The 21,703-nt window shown below is 40.3% G+C and overlaps 2 protein-coding genes across 3 annotated transcripts in view; one reads left to right on the top strand and one right to left on the bottom strand.

The window, feature by feature from the left end:
• The first annotated feature begins 5,317 nt into the window (after positions 1 to 5,317).
• On the top strand, positions 5,318 to 10,971 carry LOC143283764 (alpha-crystallin A chain-like). Its single transcript, XM_076590104.1, has 3 exons — positions 5,318 to 5,872; positions 8,795 to 8,971; positions 9,750 to 10,971. Exons 1-3 carry the CDS (start codon positions 5,585 to 5,587, stop codon positions 9,906 to 9,908), a joined length of 624 nt encoding a protein of 207 aa, XP_076446219.1. The 5' UTR covers positions 5,318 to 5,584; the 3' UTR covers positions 9,909 to 10,971.
• A 2,988-nt stretch (positions 10,972 to 13,959) lies between these two features.
• The window catches only part of LOC143283763 (uncharacterized), a 45,529-nt gene continuing 37,785 nt past the window's right edge, over positions 13,960 to 21,703 (bottom strand). For both annotated transcript variants that reach the window (XM_076590102.1, XM_076590103.1), the window contains exons 25-30: positions 21,250 to 21,427; positions 20,331 to 20,510; positions 19,899 to 20,067; positions 19,371 to 19,462; positions 18,796 to 18,885; positions 13,960 to 17,202 (exon numbers count right to left, since the gene is read on the bottom strand). In XM_076590102.1, the coding sequence (XP_076446217.1) occupies positions 16,879 to 17,202; positions 18,796 to 18,885; positions 19,371 to 19,462; positions 19,899 to 20,067; positions 20,331 to 20,510; positions 21,250 to 21,427 (1,033 nt within the window). In that variant the 3' untranslated portion in view covers positions 13,960 to 16,878. The remainder of the gene's footprint in view (positions 17,203 to 18,795; positions 18,886 to 19,370; positions 19,463 to 19,898; positions 20,068 to 20,330; positions 20,511 to 21,249; positions 21,428 to 21,703) is intronic.

Genomic DNA, 21,703 nt, shown 5'->3' with positions numbered 1-21,703 from the left:
CCTAGAGGTAACGCGTCCGCATATGAAGCGAGAGAATCTGAGCACGCTGGTTCGAATCACAGCTCAACCGCCGATATTTTCTCCCCCTCCACCAGACCTTGAATGGTGGTCTGGATGCTAGTCATTCGGATGAGACGATAAACCGAGGTCCCGTATGCAGCATGCACTTTGCGCACGTAAAAGAACCCACGGCAACAAAAGGGTTGTTCCTGTCAAAATTCTGTAGAAAATCCACTTCGATAGTAAAAGCAAATAAAACTGCACGCAGGAAAAATTACACAAAAAAGTGGGTGGCGCTGTAGTGTAGCGACGCGCTCTCCTTGGGGAGAGCAGCCCCAATTTCACACAGAGAAATCTGTTGTGATAAAAAGAAATATAAAATACAAATACAAAAAATGTGCGCCGTCTGTTGGGTATGTCTGTACTTACATCCAGCGAGAGTAACCGCGAAAGCATGTGTATCAGTGTGTGTGCGAAAGCACGAGTGCGCGCGTGTGTCGTGGTGTATGCAGTGCGTGCATGTGTTTGGTATGTGTGTGCACGCACAGAAGAGTTGTGATGGCGCACGCACTACGGAACGCGGAATGCCAGCGCATACATGTGTTGTGTGCCTGTGTGTGTGTGTGTGGTATGTGTGCCTCTGTTTGTGTATGCCTGTGTGTTTCTGCGTGTGCCTGTGTGTGTGTGTGTGTGTCGGTGTCGGTGTCGGTGTGCGTGCCAGTGCGTCCGTGTGTGTGTGTGAGTGTGGATAAGCGCTGTGTCTTGATTATACTTCTCTATAATTAGCAATGTTGCAACAATAATTTATTTCTTGCTGTGTTTTGGAACTGGCATGTAAGTGTTACTACAATTTTGCAGCCCATGAAAAAACGGCAAAGGGGCGGCATGCAGTGCATACTGTGACTACTGTGCCCGGCAAGAATTATTCCGATGCTCCGACGCCCGTTTTCAATTTTCACTGGTCTTTGATCCTAATCTGTCGGCCGGGAGCAGTTTACCGGATGCAGGTTGATTTGTTTGTATATTCTCTTCACACACACACACACACACACACACACACACACACACGTCTCTATCCCCTCTTCCCCTATAACCCTCCTCCTACCCTCACTTCTTTCTTTACACATGCATGCATGCATACATTGGGAAGAAAGACAACTGTTATCAGAACAATAAACTAATCACAGGCAATGGAATAAAAACATTATTTGAACGAATTATTTATCACAGCAACAGCATTGGGAGCAAAGGATTTTTTGTACACATTCTTATTTGCAAGAGGGATTTTACAACGCCTACTGGAAGGAAATTTCTGGAAGAGAGAGTTAAGTGGATGAGTGGAATCAGTAACACTGGCGTGCTTTTCTGCTTGGAGTGGATTGGTACATGGTGTTCAGTTGTTTTATATAGGTAGGAATATAGAGATAGACAGATAGATATATCTTCTGGGTTAGGGCCCACGGACTCTATAGATTTATCTATCTACAAGTCCATGGTTAAGGCCAGACTTCTCCGATAGCGGTCGACAGCAACGCGAGGTCAGTGCAAAAGTCGTGGTGTTTTATTTGCACGTTGTACTTTTTGCACTGTTTCGCTTCTGTATGTCTGTTTGACTGACTGTCTATTTGACTGTCTGTTTGCATCTCTGTCTTTCTCTCTGTCTGTCTATATGACTGACTGTTTGCATCACTATCTGTTTGTCTGTCTGTCTCTCCCTCTTTCTTCTTTTATTCTGCGAACATACTCAATCATAACGAACTTCGTCGTCTTTTTCATTTTCTTCAGAAAAGACACAGCAAGTCAGAAAAAGACAGAGAGACAGTGGAGTGAGACTGATGGATACAGACAGACAGAAGCTGACAAGAACTAAACAGCCCACAGAAGTGCAAAAACTTTTTTTAAAATATGTCACTAAAGAAAATTATTTCAGACAGTGCTCATTATTATTACCTGATCAATTTTCACACTCCACATACATATTAAGTAATTAATGACACACATCTGATTTTTTTTTTTTTTAATAATAAAAAACTCTTAGTTTTGATGTAAGAGAGATAGAGATTAGAGGTGGGGGTATAGAGAGAAAAAGAGGGAGAAAGACAGAGAGGGAGAGTGTGTGGAAGGGAGAGGGAGGTCAGAGTGAACAAAAAGAGAGAGACAGAGAAGGCGAGTGAGCGTGTGAGCGTACAAAAGATAAGTGAGTTAGAGATATAGAGGCTGACTTGTGGATGGCAACAGTAGCAACAGGAGCGGACCAAAGATGAGCCAGATAGTGGGGGCTAAAGAGTTAGAAGTTGATTTGTGAATAGTAACAATCACAGCAGTAGTGGACCAAAGATAAGCTAGATAGTGGGAGCTAGAGAGACAGTGGCTGATGATGGCAAAATAGCGAGGCAGTTGCCCATCAAATATCGCACAGCCGTCATTGGTTAGATGAGCTGACAAAGACAGGTGCTGTTTACACACACGGGTCAATTTCCACTGGTTAGCCAATCACAGCAGAGGAAGCGAGACATCACGTGGACAGCAGTTACCAGCTGTTCGGCTTGCCTGCCTATATAATGGTCACACGGCAATTGTCCGGTCTAAACAACTCCAACCGAACAAACTTGACCTTAAGGGTGTAGACGCCAATAGGTAGGTCGTTAAACTCCAACAAGGATTGTCTGGTCACAACTCCAACCGAACAAACTTGACCTTAAGGGTGAAGACGCCAATAGGTCGTTAAACTCCAACAAGGATTGTCTGGTCACAACTCCAACCGAACAAACTTGACCGTAAGGGTGTAGACGCCAATAGGTCGTTAAACTCCAACAAGGATTGTCTGGTCACAACTCCAACCGAACAAACTTGACCTTAAGGGTGAAGACGCCAATAGGTCGTTAAACTCCAGCAAGGTTTGTCTGGTCAAAACAACTCTTCAAATCTTCGAATTAGAAGGTCAGCCGTCATTACTGACTATTAATGACCTGTGTGCGCAGAGGAGTCAAAAAACAAAAAAAGTATATATCATAAACCTAATCAGACCTATCTTCCTACCGGAGGGGGTGACAGTGAGAAAGAACATGTATACATATTCCCTCCCACCGTCACTCGCAGCGTCCCTCCGGAGGATCCTAAAAAAAGGGGGGACTAAACTGTGATCTTGTTCAGCTCCCTCTTGAAAGCTACCAAGGAGGGAGCCTCTGCTGTTGTTGCAGGCAGGGCGTTCCAGGCCGGGATGGCTGATGGGAAAAAAACTGTATTTATAAGGGTCAGAGGAGGAGCTAAGATGGACAAATTTGTGTCAATGATTTGATCTTGTTTTGCTGGATCCTTTCTTGAGAAATTTGTCTGGAGGGATGTCTACAATGCCATTGACAATTTTATACATTAGGGTTAGCCTTTGTCTGTTCCGCCGTGATTCGAGGGATTCCCATCCTAGTTCTTGCAGCATGGATGTTACGCTGCTGGTCCACCCATAGTCGCTGTGTACATAACGTGTACATAACATGCTGCAACTCCAACGATAAAACTTGACCTTAAGGGTGTAGGCGCCAATAGGTCGTTAAAACTCCAACAACGTTGTCTGGTCAGTTCAGCTCCACTTCCGAGAGAATCGCTATTGAATTGGAAGTCTCAGCCACACTGTGCCTTGGAATATAGTTCTCTCCTGTGACAGCCAAACCACACTGTGACAGTATTCTCGTGTGCCTTGGAATACAGTTCTCTCCTGTGACAGCTAGTGGTCACCTTCACGGACTGTTGGCACCAGATGTACCCTGAGGTGAATTGTGTAGTTTGACTGTCTTTCAATGCATTTGATTGTTGTGACCTGTGAATTTTTGAAGAGATAACAGAATGCTTTGATAGTGATTCGAGTGAAAATAGCGATTGATTTCATTCTTCAGATAATGTCTTTATTCCTTTGCTTCGGCTTGTGTGTGTGTGTGTGTGTGTGTGTGTGTTTCGCTTTTTTTTCCATTGGAAATGCAGCCATTGCCTTTTGATAATTATATGTGTGGTGTCTTGGTCTTCAGGTCATAGAATGCGGAAATTTCGGATGCTCTAACCCGTTGTTTTGTTTGTTTGTTTGTTGTTGTTGTTGTTGTTGTTGTTTAGACTAGACTAGACTTTTTACTGTCTAAATAGCTTTAATTTTAGGCTCTGCCAGTATAAAAATGTTAATAAATCATCATCTTAGACTAGATAAGTCGAAGATGTAATCATTGTCGGATAAGTTTAACGATCATTCCATGAGTTAGTTGCAAATGAAAGACTGAACAGAGACACCAGAAACCATAAAATGACTGTTAGTGAGTGAGTGAGTTTGCAAGTTTCTCAGTGAATTTGATGTTTGTATTTTTCATTGTGCACCACTGTTTATGATTGTGTGCTATGACATGTGTGTTGTGGGTGTGTGGGGGCGTGTATCAACTGACATCCTTTCCAACAGAAGCTGGTGTTTTCATTACTATATTTCAATTGATACAGCGGTCAGCTGCGTGTAAAATCGGCTGACATGGAGTGACTGATGCCAGTTGTACGATATTGTATGATCCTCACGTCACACTGGCCCGGGCCAGTTCCATTCTCTTCAGCCTTTGATTTCCGTGTGATTAAATATCTGCTTCCTTCTAAAAGCTGCTGCATGTGTTGTTCTGCGTCTACTGAATATCAAAATATCAAATCTCATGTTTCACTATCAGTCTCAGTCTAACTGCACGTGAATATGAAATTAGTTGGTTGTTGTTTTGTTTTTGTTTTTTTGTTTGTTTGTTTGGTTGGTTGGTTGGTTTTCTTTTGGTTTTTTGTTGTTGTTGTTTTGTTTTGTTTTGTTTTGTTTTTCAATCCACTGTATCTCTGTCTCTCTGTGGAAGACTTGAATACACACACACACACACACACACACACACACACAATTACGGCCGAATGCGTTTTCTGCTTGTACGACAAACTGATAAACAGATTGCAAACAGACAGAGGAGGGAGGAGTGGTATATCAATGCACACATGCCAAACACAGTATACACACAATACGCAAAGCGGTATGGTTGGGTTTTGCCGAGGGGCAGGGCAGCTCAAAATGGCGCCCAGTTTCCGAGTGTTTTGCCTTGAATACGTCTGTGAGCACGGACGTATATTATGTACGTCCGTGATCTATGATTACAAATGATGAACACGCGCAAGCGCGAAAACACAGAAAGACACACACGACAATTACGTGGTCAGCCAACCAATTTTTAAAAAAAATTATTTATTTATTTTTTCGTCGACTTTCGATTTCTCAACTGCCAGTGCGAGACTGTTTGCAGACGACGCAAAGAACGTTGGGAACTGCGAACTGCGCATATGCCTGACCTCGAACCATCTCGAATGTTTACTTGCTGAGTGATAAAATCATTGGAAAACTTGCGTCAGTTGCAGTCGCACGAAACATTCAAGAAGTCTCGTGAAGATTGAGAGAATTTCATTGAAAACAGTGGCATTCGTTTACCCAGAGCTCCGAGAGTGATACTCAGTCGTCGGATCGTCAAGACCACTTTCAGTTTGCACCGAAGATCAGTTAGATTTATTTTCGTACAGTTTCGACGCAAAAGGCAAAATGTTTTTCCGTCAATTGTGTGCAAGAGGTGCACGACCATCATGGAGAGTAGTTGCTCGAGGAAAGAAAGATCTGCCGATATGGCGATATCCAGACTCCTATCGACGGCCAAGCCATTTGAATGATCACTGGTTTCCAGATTTTTTTGGTCCATTTCGACACGGCAACATTGATGATTTCTTTCGAGAAAATATGCGACGAATGGATGCGATGTTCAGGATGTCCCCGTGGCGCATACTGGAAGAGTCTGCACATCGAACTCACGGCACAAGCGCAGAAGTTGTTGAGGTGAGTGCATTTCGCACAGCATTGATTTGTACTTTCGCTTTTTGTATGATAAATGTGTCATTCTCTCTCTCTCTCTCTCTCTCTGTCTCTCTCTCACTTACTCTTTTCGACTGATTATCTCCGCCTCTCGGTCTCTCATGTTTACATGAGGGCAAATGAAAAGAAATATTATGACCAGGTAGCATTCGATCAACAGGACTTTCCCCAAATTAGTGCAGCAGTATGCGAAAGGGTCCAGTTCAGTCACACGTTAATTGTAGATTTAAATCTTGTTTTCAAATTCATGTGCGTTTATCCAAATAACATTGGCAAATATCTAGGCCGAAGCTTCTGCTTTCATCATCTGACATGTTTACAGGCGTTTCCCCTTGAAAGGGAAAGGTGGCTCAGGAAATAGTGCAAAAGATTGCATCAGATGACATTTTCCAAATTGCACAAAGAAAGGTTGTCCAGATTGTATTACATCAGTCATAAGTTTGTTGGTGTTGTTTTAGCAGATTATAGCTCACAGTTGAAAAGGCAGTTTTAAGAATGTATAATAATATGCAATCTCTGAATCAGTCAGTGATAAGTAAGTGAATAACAGCTGTCATTTCTCCTACTTCATTTGTCTTCCCTGAAAGCACACTTCTTTATCAAATATAGAACACCCCCACACCGCTTCATTATTCTCATTTGTGTTCTTTTCAGCATCTGTGTGTGCGTGTGTGTCTGTTTGATTGATTGATTGATATGGACACTTATATAGCGTCTATCCTCGGCCAGAGACCAAGTTCAAAGTGCTTTACAAACACGGGGTCATTTGCGCAACAGACTGCCAACCTGGGTAGAGCCAGCTGACAGCTGCTATTGGGCGCTCATCATTCGTTTACTGTGTCATTCAATTAGATTTCAGGCACACACACATACACACTCAGACAGACATTTAACATTTTATGTGTATGACCCTTTTGTTTATTTACCCCGCCATGTAGGCAGCCATGCATTCTCTGTTTTGTCTCAGTGTGTGTGTGTGTGTGTGTGTGTATGTGTGTGTGTGTTCACTGATTTTGTAAAGTGCCTGAAACCCTGTTTAGTGAATAGAATACAAATTCACATTATGTTTGAAGTGACAACTGAGCAATAACATTTCATGTCATGATTTTACACACCAGCAACATCGACATATGAAATCTTTTGCACAGGAAAAGGAATAATTGAAAATATCTTCAAATATTATTAGGTTTATTGCACTGCATTCTGGGCTGTAAAAAAAATATCTGTTGTGATTGTTTGCTGTACATGTGTTCTGTACTTTATGCTTGTTCCTTCTTGTTACAAACTTTCCATTTATAATACTTTTTCAAGGTAATACACTCAATTGTTAAAGTCTTTTTGACAGTTGAAAAAAGAGTGAAGAATCTGGAATATGGTGTAAACACTTACCAGTTTGTGCTGTAGAGTTTTGTGGTACACCACATGAAACTGTCCACTACCATTGCAGATTAAGGCTCTTATTCTGGCCTCCACTGTTGTTGGGCAGAAAACTTCACTGGACCAAACTGTGTTGTAAACACTCACGTAGGTGGCACTTTGTCCTGTTATCAACTATGGCTGATACAACATTGCCATTGAACAGCTTCTGACAGTTGGAAATTAACAAATAATGAGGCGAGGAGATGAAATGATTAACAAATAGTAAAGAGTGGTAACTCTCTCCATTCACAAGGTACACAACTTCAAGTCTGTGCTGCTTGCGCTACCGATTCAGCTAGCACACAGGTATATGTGTTCTGACAGTTGATTAATGCACTGTTCAGTAACTTGTGTCGCAAGTCCAAATGATCAGTAATAATGACCCTTTGTTTCTGAACACACAGCAACACCTTTTTTTTGGACATTGTCATGTATAGAATGTTTCTTGTGAACTTACGTACATGCAGCCACACATGTGGATGGGCACACACACACACATACACACACAAACACACACACTGCAGGGGACCAACCTAGCAACACTCACTGCACACACTTGTCTTGAAAAGATTATATATGCAGTCCCCCTCCCAAACCCTGCATACACACACACACACACACACACACACACACACACACACACACACTGCAGGGGAACCACCTTGGAACAGTGCACAAACCTGTCTTGAAAAGGTCATGCATGCCGTCCCTCCCCTGGACACACCACATGTACACACACACTCACACTCACACACACACACAGGGAAACTACCTTGGAACACTCACTCACTTCACACTCTTGTCAAGATTATATATGCAATCCCCCCTTTCCCTGGCGCGCACGCACACACACACACATGCACATACACACACACACACACACACACACAACACATGTACACAATACAAATGTACACAACACACACTGTAGGGGAACTGCCTGTGAACACTCGCTGCATACTCATCTTGAAAAGCACGCACATGTACACTCACACACACACACAGCATGCACATGTACACGCACACACACACACAGCATGCACATGTACACTCACACACACACACAGCATGCACATGTACACGCACACACACACACAGCATGCACATGTACACGCACACACACACACAACATGCACATGCACACACTGAAGGGGAGCAGCCTAGAAACACTCACTCGTCTTGAATAAATCAGGCACATGCATGCACACAAACACTCATGTGCACACATAAAAATTCACATGATTCATTGTGTTACTCCCCAAACCACCCCCTGATTTATTATTACTTTATTAATAATTTCTGCTTTTCAAAGAATATGAACTGATATAAAATGTGGCATTGAATTATGAATGTAACTGTATACATTTTTTGTTGTTGTTGGGTGGTGGTTGTTTTTGTTTTCCCCAGTTTAGAATATTTTTATATTTCATACATATCAGTCTGTTAAAAAAAAAAAAATGTTTTCAGGCCAAGTTTGGAAAGGATGGACTGCACCTGGAGATAAATTTGTCTCACTTCCAGCCTGACGACGTTGCTGTCAGAATATCTGGAGATCGGCTGGTCATTTCTGGGAAGCACTCATCCAAACAAGACGAACATGGCTTTGTGGCACGGGAATTCACAAGGGAGTTTCTCATTCCTGAGGTAAGAAAAATGAATAGGCGTACCTGTGTCCGCTTTTTCCTGTCGATATGACTTCAGGTATTCCAAAGAGATACTGATATGCACATTATGAGTGTGATAAGTTTGGTTTGATTGGAAAGGGTTTTGAAATATAAATCTGATAATGGATTATATCAGTTGAGCTCATTTGGAGTTTCTGAACTCCAGGTATTGTGGGTCCAAAAAAAAAAAGAAAAAGAAAAAAAAGCTTCACTCCTTCATTTCATCTGAGAATGAGAATCTTATTTGTACTGTGTTTCAAAAAAAACTGTTTTGATTGTAATCTTCCCACATTAGAATATTGTAGGTGAATGCCAAATTTTCCTCTTCATCTTTTGAAAGGGCACATGAAACCATTCTTAACCATGGAGGAAACCAGATAACAAAATCGTCACAGATAATTTGGGGTTTCTTCTCAAAAGTTGAGATGGTAGAACAGAGTTTGATATTTTGTGGGTTATATTTAGAGCAAGGGAGGTTAGAATACGGTGTAAACCTGACATGTCTGTAAATGAACTGTAATAAAAGATTGTCATACTTTTGTGAACAAACACCAAAAAAAGGCCACTCAGATCTGGATTATTTAACGCAAATAGGAGGAGTTTGTATTATACTCCATGTTTGGTGTTACATATACTTACCATGTCAAACTGATGCAAAAGGAGGAGTTTGTATTATACTCCATGTTTGGTGTTACATATACTTACCATGTCAAACTGATGCAAACTAGGCCTATTGGGTCAAATATTTTGTTTTACAGGACATAGACACAGAGACTCTTTCCTGCCGACTCACAGATGAAGGACATCTTGTGGTCTCAGCAAAAGTCAAGGGTGAACCAGAAACAAGCCGAACCATTCCCATTGAACGGGACTCCAGCAACAAAAAGGAGTCTGATAAGAGCTCCGAGTCTGATTAGAACAAAGAAGGGAAAAAAAAAAGATGTTTTCCCCTCATGTTGATTTTCTTTGATTTGAAGGCATTCTTTCATTGAAAATGTTTGATTTTTGGACGCAGTCAGTTCTTAACTATTTGACTTCCAGAACTATTTGTAATTTTAAAAGATATTTTCAAAATAATTAATGAATATCTAAGTCTCTGTATTAAGAGCATGTTATGGGTGGAAATGGTACTGAAACATTTGCAAATGTATTAGACATTAGTTAAATTATGTGTACCCACCCACACACCCACTACCCCTGTGATAAAATATGCACACTCACAGAGTCTGCACAATATTTCAGCTTGAAGCAATCATTTGGGATTTTCATAGTGAAAGGCTAAAGAGAGTGTACCTTTCAAGAAAACAGTCTGACCAATTTAATGCCAAACCTTTTTTTTCTGAAATTATTCAAAAACCATTTAAAACTCAGATCAAGAACATGAGGAACCTGTTTTGCAGTCTTTACATTTCATTCCACAGTAAGGAAGTCAGTGAGCACTGTGTTGAACCTATGGTACAAGACGCCATCTGTTGGTCTGCAACTGTGTGTCTGTTGCCCTAAAGAGAGTGAAAGAATCAACACTTTCATAGTAGATCTGCAGAACCTATCCCCCCTCCACACACACACCCCCACCACCACTGTAACAGTTGTATCGCACATTGTCCTTGATTTAAAACTTGTTACTGGTAGATTGGATAGCAAATAATGATGTGTAATCCTCTTAGTGTCTATAATCAGTGCCATAACAATTGTGAATCTTGATTAATCTGGTGATTTTTACTGGAATATTTGTTTCATTCATTCATGTTTCTTCCTGCAGAGGTTCATGTGCATTGACAACTTTTTGGAAATGACTCTTGCAGTCAGTAACTGTTTTTTGTTGTTGTTTTGAATAATTCTTTGTTTTTGATCTTTGTAGCTACACTTTCTTTCAAAATAATGAAAGAACATACATACCTATACTGAGGCTTTTTTTCCTTTTTATTATTTGGTCGATTGTGGCATCGCACAGCAAAGAATAAAGTATATACATAATCACTCTGTCTCAGTTGTCTGGTGTGACCATGGTGATTTTCTTGACATTTGCATTTTCCCACCTAGTAAGTGGTAAAGGAACAAAGCATGGTAGAACTGTAGATTGAGCCCTTTTCTGTCATCCTGTTATGATGTAGAAAGTACAATACAAAAAGTTTGTAACCTGTTAAGAGATATAAGGCATTGCATTTGAGTTTTAAACATAGTAATGCGGTTAAAAAAAAAGATGGAAAAAAAGTATGAAATAGAAGTATGAAGAGTATGTATTTTCATTGCCCTTTAATCTATTTCATAATTCTTGTTCGTGATGAAGTGTGTTCCACAAGGCTAAGTGAATGTTAATGCCTTGTCTCTTGTTGGTTAACCCTTTAGGTTCGTCCACTCGGAGTAAATATAAATAAGGCAAACTGTTTTTCATTGGGTTCATGTGAAAGAGATCCACTGAATGTATTTCATGTTTATTCACCAACTTATTCACCTTTTTTTTTTCTCTCAAGGCCTGACTAAGCACATTGGGCTACGCCGCTGGTCAGGCATCTGCTTGGCAGATGTGGTGTAGCGTATATGGATTTGTCCAAACGCAGTGACACCTCCTTGAGCTACTGAAACTATTCACCAACTGACAAATATCTGAGGGAAAACCTTACAGAACTTAGTGAGACATTTCAGGTCCAGCTCACACGCAACCTATACACAGAAGAAAATTAATAGAGATGGTGGTAAATACATGTCCTGGTTGTCCGGAATGCATGAAGTATGTGTTGGTTTCAGATACGTGTTTGCACCTTAATCAACACCAACCTGCTCAGGGGTGGTGGTTAATGCATGCCCCGGTTGTCCATAAATCATGAAGTATGTTTCAAATAAGTATTAGCACCAACCTGCACAAACAGCTTTCTTCTTTCTTTTTTTTTTTTTTTTTTGCTGTCCCATCATCTGCATCATTTTAGTGATATTACTCCTAAGCCACTCATTTAGATTCTCCCATACACAGCCACGCCCGGGTTTGTACGTCACAGTTCCTGCGTAAGCAGTCCGCATGGAGCCATCGATAACGGCTCTCTCTTTGTCATCTTTTTGTGGAGCAGAACCTACTACAGATCATGGTAGCCTGCCTGCTTGTGTACCATCTAAATGATTCTGAATGCATCACTGGACAATAGTTCAGTGCCAGCCTCATGTTAACAAACCACAGTATTTCAGCATCCTCAAATTTTAAGACTGAAAGCACTGATTGTCATAAATGCAAAAAGAACAACTGAAAAATAAGAAAATAAATATAGTGATTAATGTACACATATTCTTGGGAAAATATTTTCTACGACTAGAAGTATTGTTTCTGTTGATTTATTTCAGGGGAAGGAAGATGGCAGTTTGGGTCTAAGAACACTAAATATGGCTTTTGTTGTCAGTCATGCACTCTGACTGGTCATCTTCCCAAAATTAAAATAATCAGCAGGATTTGTTGGCATTCAGCTTTCACCAGCCCTGGTTCAATATTTGTAGTCAGTCACGATGAGATGTTGAAGAAGTTGAAGTAGTATTTGTTGTAAAAGAGGACAGCCAATTTCTTGCACAGCTGTGAAGCCTTCTTTCACACTGCACACCACCTCTGGTTCTGTAGTTTCCCAACATAGACTTTGCAGCTCAATACCAGCTTGACCTGGCAACCTTAAGGATGTTTTATTCAGAATGGCTTTTTAGATCTCTCACATATATGTTGGTGGTGGATCAACAGATAGCCAGATGGTCTAGTGGACACTTCTGCAGCAGGAGTGGTGTGACTGACAAATGCAATGTTTGCTGCTCATTGTGATTAATGCAAAATGTGAAATGGCCCACAGCCATACTTCAGTCTCATGATCACTATGAAATTGTCCACATACCAATCCATTATGGTTTACACTCCCATGCAGTTTTCATTCCAGCATTTGAGATCACCGCTACTGCCAGAAGTCAAAGCTGCCTCCCTCCATTTTCTATCTCTGACAGATTTGAGAAAGCAGTCCTTAATTCTCTATTTGATCTAATACTTCCTGAACATTCCTATTGTTTTTTCTATCGGACAGTCCACAGTGAAGTAAACAAATTCTCAAAATTGAGGTTACATTTTCATCTTCCCTAAATTTGTTCTCGGTGAGGGTGTCGGTCTTGTGAAGCTCAGCTTCAAATGCCCTGTTGACTTCTGGCATGTCTACAGCTTCATTTATGTTGTGTTCTGCAATAAACAAAATAGAAAACAGTTTAATAATCTCTTCAGCACACAGCATCATGCAAACTGATTGGTATTGGAGGAAAAATACAGAACCATATTCAAGACTACACTTAAAACTTCTTTCTCTATCAGTAATTTTTTTTTTTTAATTGGCATTGAGAAAAAAAAGCACAAACTTGTTGTAGATCATACTCATTATCTCCATCAATATTATTATTATTTTTAAAAGTTTTCAGATAAAAGGACACAAGATAAACCTAGCCCTTCTTTGAGAACTCATTTCTATCAGAAAGCATTTCCTGTCTTTGAGAAGATGGTAGTGAGGAAGAAAACTTTCAAGTTTTTTTGTTTTGTTTTTTAAAGGTCTAAGCAATTCCCAAAGACTGTTGATCAGAAAAAGGTTTCCTCACATACACCAGAATGACTGAATTAAACAGCTGGTGCCTAATCAAAGTCTGATCAGTTAGGAAATGTGGATTTGTGCTGCAATGCAGCCCAGACAAAGCAAAGTTTGGTGCACCGTTGCATACAGCATATGAAAAGATCATATAAACCATACACAAAATTACTTTCAGTGGCAGCGCAGAAGCTCCATCAGAAATGTACTATGGTTTGCCTGAAGCTGTAAATGATATGTATAAATGTGTATCGAAGAAGTATACCTGCATATATTATTTTTATTGGTCTCATCTCCAGAATCACAAAAAGTCTTAATCATTTGCAATGGACTTCCATGACGATGATGATGAAGTAGTATATCAATGAAAGTCGGCTAGTACTTCAGTGTAAGTGATTTATTGACCTTTTTATACATTTCATTTCACAGCAAAACATAGAAAAGAAAACCCTACTTCCCACAATCATTCTCCCCATGGACAGAACAAATGGACAAAGACATAGTGGGTCCTACAACATGGCAGGTCAATTGGATGGATTGGAAGCACAGTTAACATACATGTGGAACATGGGGAATGGAAGGAGAATTGAATGTAAAAACAAAATGGGACACAGTGTTACACAGTTCTCAAACCAAGGGACAAAATGGTGAAAATGCAAACTGATGATTTTTTTTCAAATTTATTTCACTTATTCATTCATCACAATAAATTATTAAAAATTTCCAGTTAGCACTCTCAACCTCAACTTTCTCTTTGTTTTTAAGTTTAGAAATGTACATGCACCGCTGATAACAAATTTCACAAAGATTGATGTTCAAAACTAATAACCACAAATAAAATGCATCTTGGACCAACAGTTTCAAAAAAAAAGTGTCCAAATCTTTCCCACACAGTTCAACTCAAACCATAACACTGACTGCTGCATTTCATGCCACATGGACTACTTTCAAACACACTATTTAACACAAACACACATACTCTCATACAGAAAGCATGAACTAATGTAATGAGGTGAATAAATATCCATCCCTGACACAGAACAACACACACACAGACATAAAAACAGTCGTTACAGTGTCTGCTGTTCTTGGTGCTAATAAATTCCAACTTGGTTGGTGCTAATGAATTCCATCTTGGGAGTCATTTGCTAACTCCAAACAAGAAATGAAAATAAATTCAAAAAAATTTCTTTGCTTCACCTTTCATTTTCAACATTCCAACTCCATGATTTGAACTGCCTTCAGAAAATAATTAAATCAATGACAGCCAAGAAATATTTAACTAATTCTGGTATCAAGTCTTTTTTTGTCGGTTTTTTGTTTTGTTTTGTTTTGCTGATACCATTGTTGCTGGTATTCTGGGGTGATACTGATTCCTTTTGTCAATAGTTATAACATTCCACAATAATTCCAACTCCTGCTGTATGTTGTGTGTTACTGTGCTGTATACTTGATCTAAAGATCAATACAAAGGAGTATGCACTGACTGATCTAAACAGATTAACATTTCTACAAATACTTGGTCCACTCAAATGTAGTTTTCACATGTGGAACTTTGTAAAAGAAAAACAAAAATGAGGAACTTTCTAAAGAAGACATGATAATAGTAGATATTATCACATACATCTCTTCTTTTTCTTCAGTTAAAATGAAACAAACTATACTCGTGTGCACACACACACACACACATTTGTTTTTTTAACCTTTCCCGTACGTCGTGGGTGTGAAATCACCCAGACAAGTGTTTTTGCTATGTAACTCAAGTAATATTGAAGCCACTTCCACATAATTTCATGACTTTGTCCATAATATAGTTTACTACATATCCACTGAACATTATTTTCTTTTATACATAAACAAAGAAGTTATTAATCAATTAATGTCCCAGTACGTCGTGGGTGTGATGACACCCATACTCCCAAAGAATAAACCTTGCACGCCGTACGTCGTGGGTGTGGAGCCACCCATGCAAAGCTTGCGCGCCACGCGTTGTCGACGTGACGTCACTTGGGCTCGCTACAGAGAGAGATCAGAGTGACCTTGTCTTTTGTTGATCGTATCCCGGTTCAAGTCTGCGGTAAGTTTTACTCTAAAGTTGTAACTAATTTCAGAAAACAATATTTATTGCACTAGATATCTTCAACAATATTGAATGAACTGTTTTTCTTGTAGAGAATGATCGGGAGCAACTGATTGATAGCTTTTTATCTAGTTGGAATTAAAGTGCCTTTCTAAGAACTGGATATTTTTGTAAGTCTGAAATCAATTGATCTAAAATCTAGTTGATATAGAAATTTTATTCTTATCCTAATCTGTTCAAAGTAGAGAAAACCCGACTATGGCTAAAAAAAGAAAGATAGTTGATATAGAAATTTTATTCTTATCCTAATCTGTTCAAAGTAGAGAAAACAACACTCTCTTCTCACAGGCAAAACTTATTCACAATGCGCCTGGTCAAGCACTGGAGTAAATAGCCTACACGCACAAGTGGAAACTGCGCATGCAAGTCTGCTGAAGAAAAGTCAAATTTGCTTTACGGACAGGTGTGGGTTACTGTGCACCCACGACGTACGGCAAGGTCTTATTTCTTCAGTGAAACCATGGGTGCCTACACACCCACGACGTACAGCGAAGGGTTAGTTCGTACACAGAAACCATGGGTGCCTGCACACCCACGACGTACAGCGAAGGGTTAGTTCGTACACAGAAACCATGGGTGCCTGCACACCCACGACGTACAGCGAGGGGTCATTCCTTCTTAGAAACCATGGGTTTCTGCACACCCACGATGTACGGCGCGCAAAATTTTAGGCGACGTACGGGAAAGGTTAAATGAGTCATAATACCTAAATACTGAAACAGATGAGGTCTACTGCATCATGAAATTCTGTCAATCCATCTGGCCCTGTAGGTCCGGAACAGAAAATAATTCCTACATTAATTGAAAAACAAATGCTTCCAAAAAATTAGGGAACAGATCCAGTGCAAGTGGATCATGAAAAGAAACCATTAAGTAGCTGCAAACAAGAAATCTGACAAAATGGAGAGAAGTAAATCAAGCCTGGGAACAGACAGGGGCACAGGGCAGTCACATGATCCACAGCCTCTCATCTTTCCAACATAATAAAAGCAACAACATTCCCAAACAGAAGAAACATTTTGACAAATACCACTGAAGTTGCTTGCAGTCTATTCCATAACCCTCTCTTTCTGACACTCACTCCAAGACTGGTTTTCTCCACACGGGTCAGGGAGCACCGATAAGAAGCTGTCACATATTTACACACACACACAATGACTAATCATTGGATTCATCCAGATCAATCACTTCCACAGGGTCTGCCTCCGACGTGCCAGCCTTCCCACTGCTCATAGCAGCCACTGCCGCCCCACCATAAAACATGGAGGAAGGAGCAGCTGCACGGGAAAAGGGCATGAAGCCCCGCCCTCGCGCTGCCATCATTCCAGGATAGCGGGCGCCGCGGGCGGCCATCATGGGCCTGGGCATGCCGAAGCGTCCTGTCTGCTGGCCCATCTGCTGCATGTACTGCTGCTGCAGCTGGGCGTAGTGCTGCTGCATCTGCATGAACTGTGTGTTCTGCTGGCGCTCCAACATGTCCAGCTGAAACAGGCAAAGGAGGGTGTGGTCACAGGGGATGCTCTAGAATCGGAGAGGGGTCTTCCACCCATTAGTTAAATTCCACAGACCAGGAAAACTGCTGTGAAATTCATTGAACTTTTGCTTGAACTGCATCATTCTTTTTGTCATTAGGTTAATTCATAGATATGAACTTTGCACAAAATTCTCCTTTCGCTTGAGGGAGCAAAAACTTTTCAATTTTACCAATCCTTGGGCAGATTCCTCCCAAGCAGAGGCAGTTTTTGATGAGGTCCATTACGTGAGCAAAGTGCTCCCGTAATAGCCGCATGTATTTCTTGAAGATATCACCATCAAAACCAAGCTCCTATGTTGTTCATCCAAAATCACTGCTTCCTCTTTACTTCATATCTTTTCTTTTATGGCAATTGGACTTTATTCAAAATGCTCTTGTTTTCAACACACAATGCTTGTTTTGATTGTGCTGGTGACATGGTAAACAGATAGGTAAATTCTGTCTATGAACAATTTTTTTCCTTTTACTTGCAAATTTTGCAATATTTTATCGGGTCTAAGGAATTATCACCTTTGCAATAAATGCCTTTTCAATTCATCTTATCCTCAGACTACTGCTTTGCCAACAACACTCACTTTAGTTTAAGCTTCAGATGACGTTTTAATTTTTTTCACGATGCTGACTGCAGTGTGAGTGGAGCTTTTCTTCTGCTTGCTTGTTACTGTTCAACTTGTATACTACGTATTTAGGAGATGATTTTGAAACATTATCTGTCAGTGGTATTTTTTCCTCACCATGTACCACAGCTCAAAAGGACACTTAGATGTCATCCAGAGTTCACACATTACATACTTGATATTCCAGGATACACTAAAGTTCTTCACAGGCAATATGTGTAATGATTCGTACTATTACAGGATACCCTCAAGTTCTTCACATGCAATATGTGCAATGATTCATACTGTGTGACCTAAAATGATACGAGAATGCTACCTTCAAAAGCAAATAAAGAGTGCACAAAATCATACACTGCCTTGCCTTCGTAGGCTGAAAGACTAATTTTCTAAACAAGCGTATAAATCTATATCAACCCAGGAAATATGGGAAAGCTGAAATTGTTTTGCCAGAGTGTAGACTGATTCGGATTTTTTTTGTAACCAAACACGCACGCTCAGGAATGTAAAATATGATGTATGGACATGGTTAACAAACACACTCTACATACTATATCAAATAATCAAAGTACAGTACTTTGACATAATCTACATATGCATCAACGCATGACATATAACATGATATAAATATAATTGAGCACCAATTTTCTTGAAACTCAAAGGGAATCACACCCTTGCACAAAATCTTCGAAAAGCAAGATATATACATTAAAAAAAAAAACAACCAAAAACACACACACACCAAAAAAACAACCATAACAAAGAAAATAGTCTGAAAGTAATGCCTCTAAACACTCCCAGATAAATCATGATCAGCACAAATCAACTTGTGGGCTTTAAAACCTGTCCCAATGGACACATGTACTAGGAAAACACAATTTCAGTGGAGTTAATTCTTCACAAGACAAACAGAGCAATGCAGCTTACACGTCTCTGCTCCTCCTGTTTCTGTCGGATCTGCATCATGATGATACGCTGAAGGTGTTGCTGCAGCACCTCCGGAGTCATGTCCGGGTGCTGCACAGAAACAAATGCACAGATGAATTAATGATTCTACAACTGCACAGAATTTACACCAACTGTCTTGTAAACGATTCTGATTTCCCCCTTGCAGTAAGACCAGCTAGTATAGAAATAAAACATGCACGATTGATAACTGGACCTGTGGTTTAAAGACATGTCCAAAACTTGTACAACTCAAAACTATGACACAGGCTGCTGCAGTTCATGCAACACTCATAACTCTCACACACAAACATACAGCTTGATGGAGGGGCATTGTAGGTGTTGTTTGGTCTGGGTTTTATAAATGTATACACACAGTTTGAGAAAGAAACATGTAACACACACACTTTCACTCACATGCGTATACAGTATTCCCCTCCCACCCACCCCCGATTTTTTTTCCTACCCTTGTCTAATATCACTTACAGTGAAAAGACGTTAAACTAAAGAACGAACGAATGAATGAACGAAAGAAGAGATACTGAATCACTGCATACCTTTTCTCTCAATGCCTGGGCTGTCTTCAAAAGGAAATCCTGGCTGAGGTAGCTGCCAAGACCTGCTGCACCTGCCAGTACTGCTGGGCCCACTGCACACATTCAAACCAGATTTAGATGCTCTCTGCCAATCTGAATTATCCATTCACTGTGCAAACAAGGATATAAAACACTGAAGAACAATTATGTATAACAGAAAAGAGATTCAAACAAGCAATTTTTCCTCAATTTCTATACTGAAGCTTTCCAGCCACCCATAATCAGGTCAAACAAAAGAAAAGAGACAGATACAAATTATCAAATGACAAGCAGTCCTGACCAAAAAAACAACAAACAAACAAAAAAAAAACCAAAAAAAATCCAAAACTTATATTAGAATCAGTAAATGTAAGGCAACAGAATCTACTATTTTGCAGCTCATGGTATTCCTAACCACCAGTCCACAGTGAATCATGAAAACACAAGCTCTCAAAAAATAAAACAAAACAAACAAGAACCAGAGGCAAAATGAAGGAAAGGGACACCCACTATCCATGCGCAGTCCCTTCTTGTCGTTTTCATAGTCTTCCCACGCCGCCTTCTTCTCCTCCTCTGAGAGCTCTTGCTCCACCAGGTTTTCTAGCAGAGAGTCATGCTCATGGAGACTGACAAACCAGTCCTTCTGCTCCCCAGACATGATTTCTGCCAGCAGAACATCCTGGGGAAACACACCAAAGAAATGCAGATAGAACTCTTTCACACAATTAAAGTAGCATGGAGAAAAAAAAAAAAAGAAGACAAAGATGCTATATTTATCAATAAGAATGCTTTATCTATCCATGTATATATGACAGTCATGTCCATCTATGATAATCAGAACAGCAGAGGAACCAAACAAAAAACGTCTCTTTGGGACACACAAACATAATTTCCAGTGAAACACCAGGAGGAAAATGAAGTCACATGAAACAAGCCACCCACCTTTGGAAGCATCAGCGTTTTCTTGGCACTCTCATCTGACAGGCGATCTGGTCTGAAGGCGTACAGTTCTGACAGGTCAGCAGCAGTGAAATGCCTCTCCACCTGGTGTTCATCAACTACCCGCTGGGAGAGAGACAGCTTGGTCACCTGGCGGTCATAGATCTTCTCCTCCATCGTGCCCTGACACATACAGGTACCAGCTGTGCAGTCATGGCATTCACACAGGAATAAACAACAACCCCTTTTTCAAGATATACGCATCACAGGTGGCACCAAGAAAAAAAAGAATGATAGTATCCTTTTCAAAGTATCACAGATGATGCCATGACAAAAAAAAAAAAAAACAACAAAAAAAAAGAAAAAAAAATGAGAAAGAAGTCCTGAATAAGACTATCTTTTTCAAAGAATAACTTCTATTAAAAAATATGGAAAAAAAAACAATAAATCATTACATTTATGAGACAACAGGAAGAGGACAGGCCACACAGAATATCTGGAGCGACTGACACAGAGCCAAGATGGCTGGAGAACACTTGTTGGCAACCTATGTCCCAGGTGTGGCAACGTGTGTACATGAGGCGACGTGATGTGGCACTTTACAGTTCTTCATTGGTTAATAATAACAATAATTTCAAAGATCTTTTTATGAGGAATCTGATCCACAAACAGTCCATTTGCTACTACACCTACGCCATGTTCAACTGCATCATTTGTTTATTTCTTACATGCATGACCAATTACAAGGAGGTATAACACATTCTTTCTCCCTTTTAGAGAATGTTTGATAAGGAAACCTTGCATTCAGCTGCTCTGGTTTGAAGTTTCTCATTCTGTACAACGCACTCCTCATGTCAGTTTTCTTTTTTTCATAACTTTCTTTCCTCCACAAGAAGTATCAACATCAATACATCAGCCTCACCTGAGCCAGAAAGCGGTAAATGTAGCAAGGCTTGGTCTGGCCAAACCGGTACACTCGGAAAATGGACTGGACGTCATGCGAGGGGTTCCATGAGGCATCAAAAATGATCACCCTGTTAGCACCGACCAAGTTGATGCCCAAACCCCCAGCACGGGTTGAGATGAGGAACAGACGAGACCTATAACACAGAACAAAAACAAACAAACAAAAAAAAAGCATGGTGAATTGAACGCTTTCCTCCCTTCCAATTTCACCTTTCAACAAAATATTTGTGCTGTCATCTGGCAGTCTTGAATATGCTGTTCTCCTTTTTCAGTTCAATGGTAACTGCTTAGTCACAAAGAGGGACTAAGAGCTTCTCCTAAAGCAGAAACTGACACTAATGACGGCTCATCACAAAGAGGTCAGCATGAGGGACAGTTTGTGTGTGTGTGTGTGTGTGCGTGTGTGTGTG

Source organism: Babylonia areolata, chromosome 7 (genome assembly GCF_041734735.1).
Source record: "Babylonia areolata isolate BAREFJ2019XMU chromosome 7, ASM4173473v1, whole genome shotgun sequence".
Classification (NCBI taxonomy): Eukaryota; Metazoa; Mollusca; class Gastropoda; order Neogastropoda; family Buccinidae; genus Babylonia; species Babylonia areolata.
The sequence above is the reverse complement of the archived record's forward strand: the minus strand, read 5'-3'. Positions and strand labels throughout refer to the sequence as shown.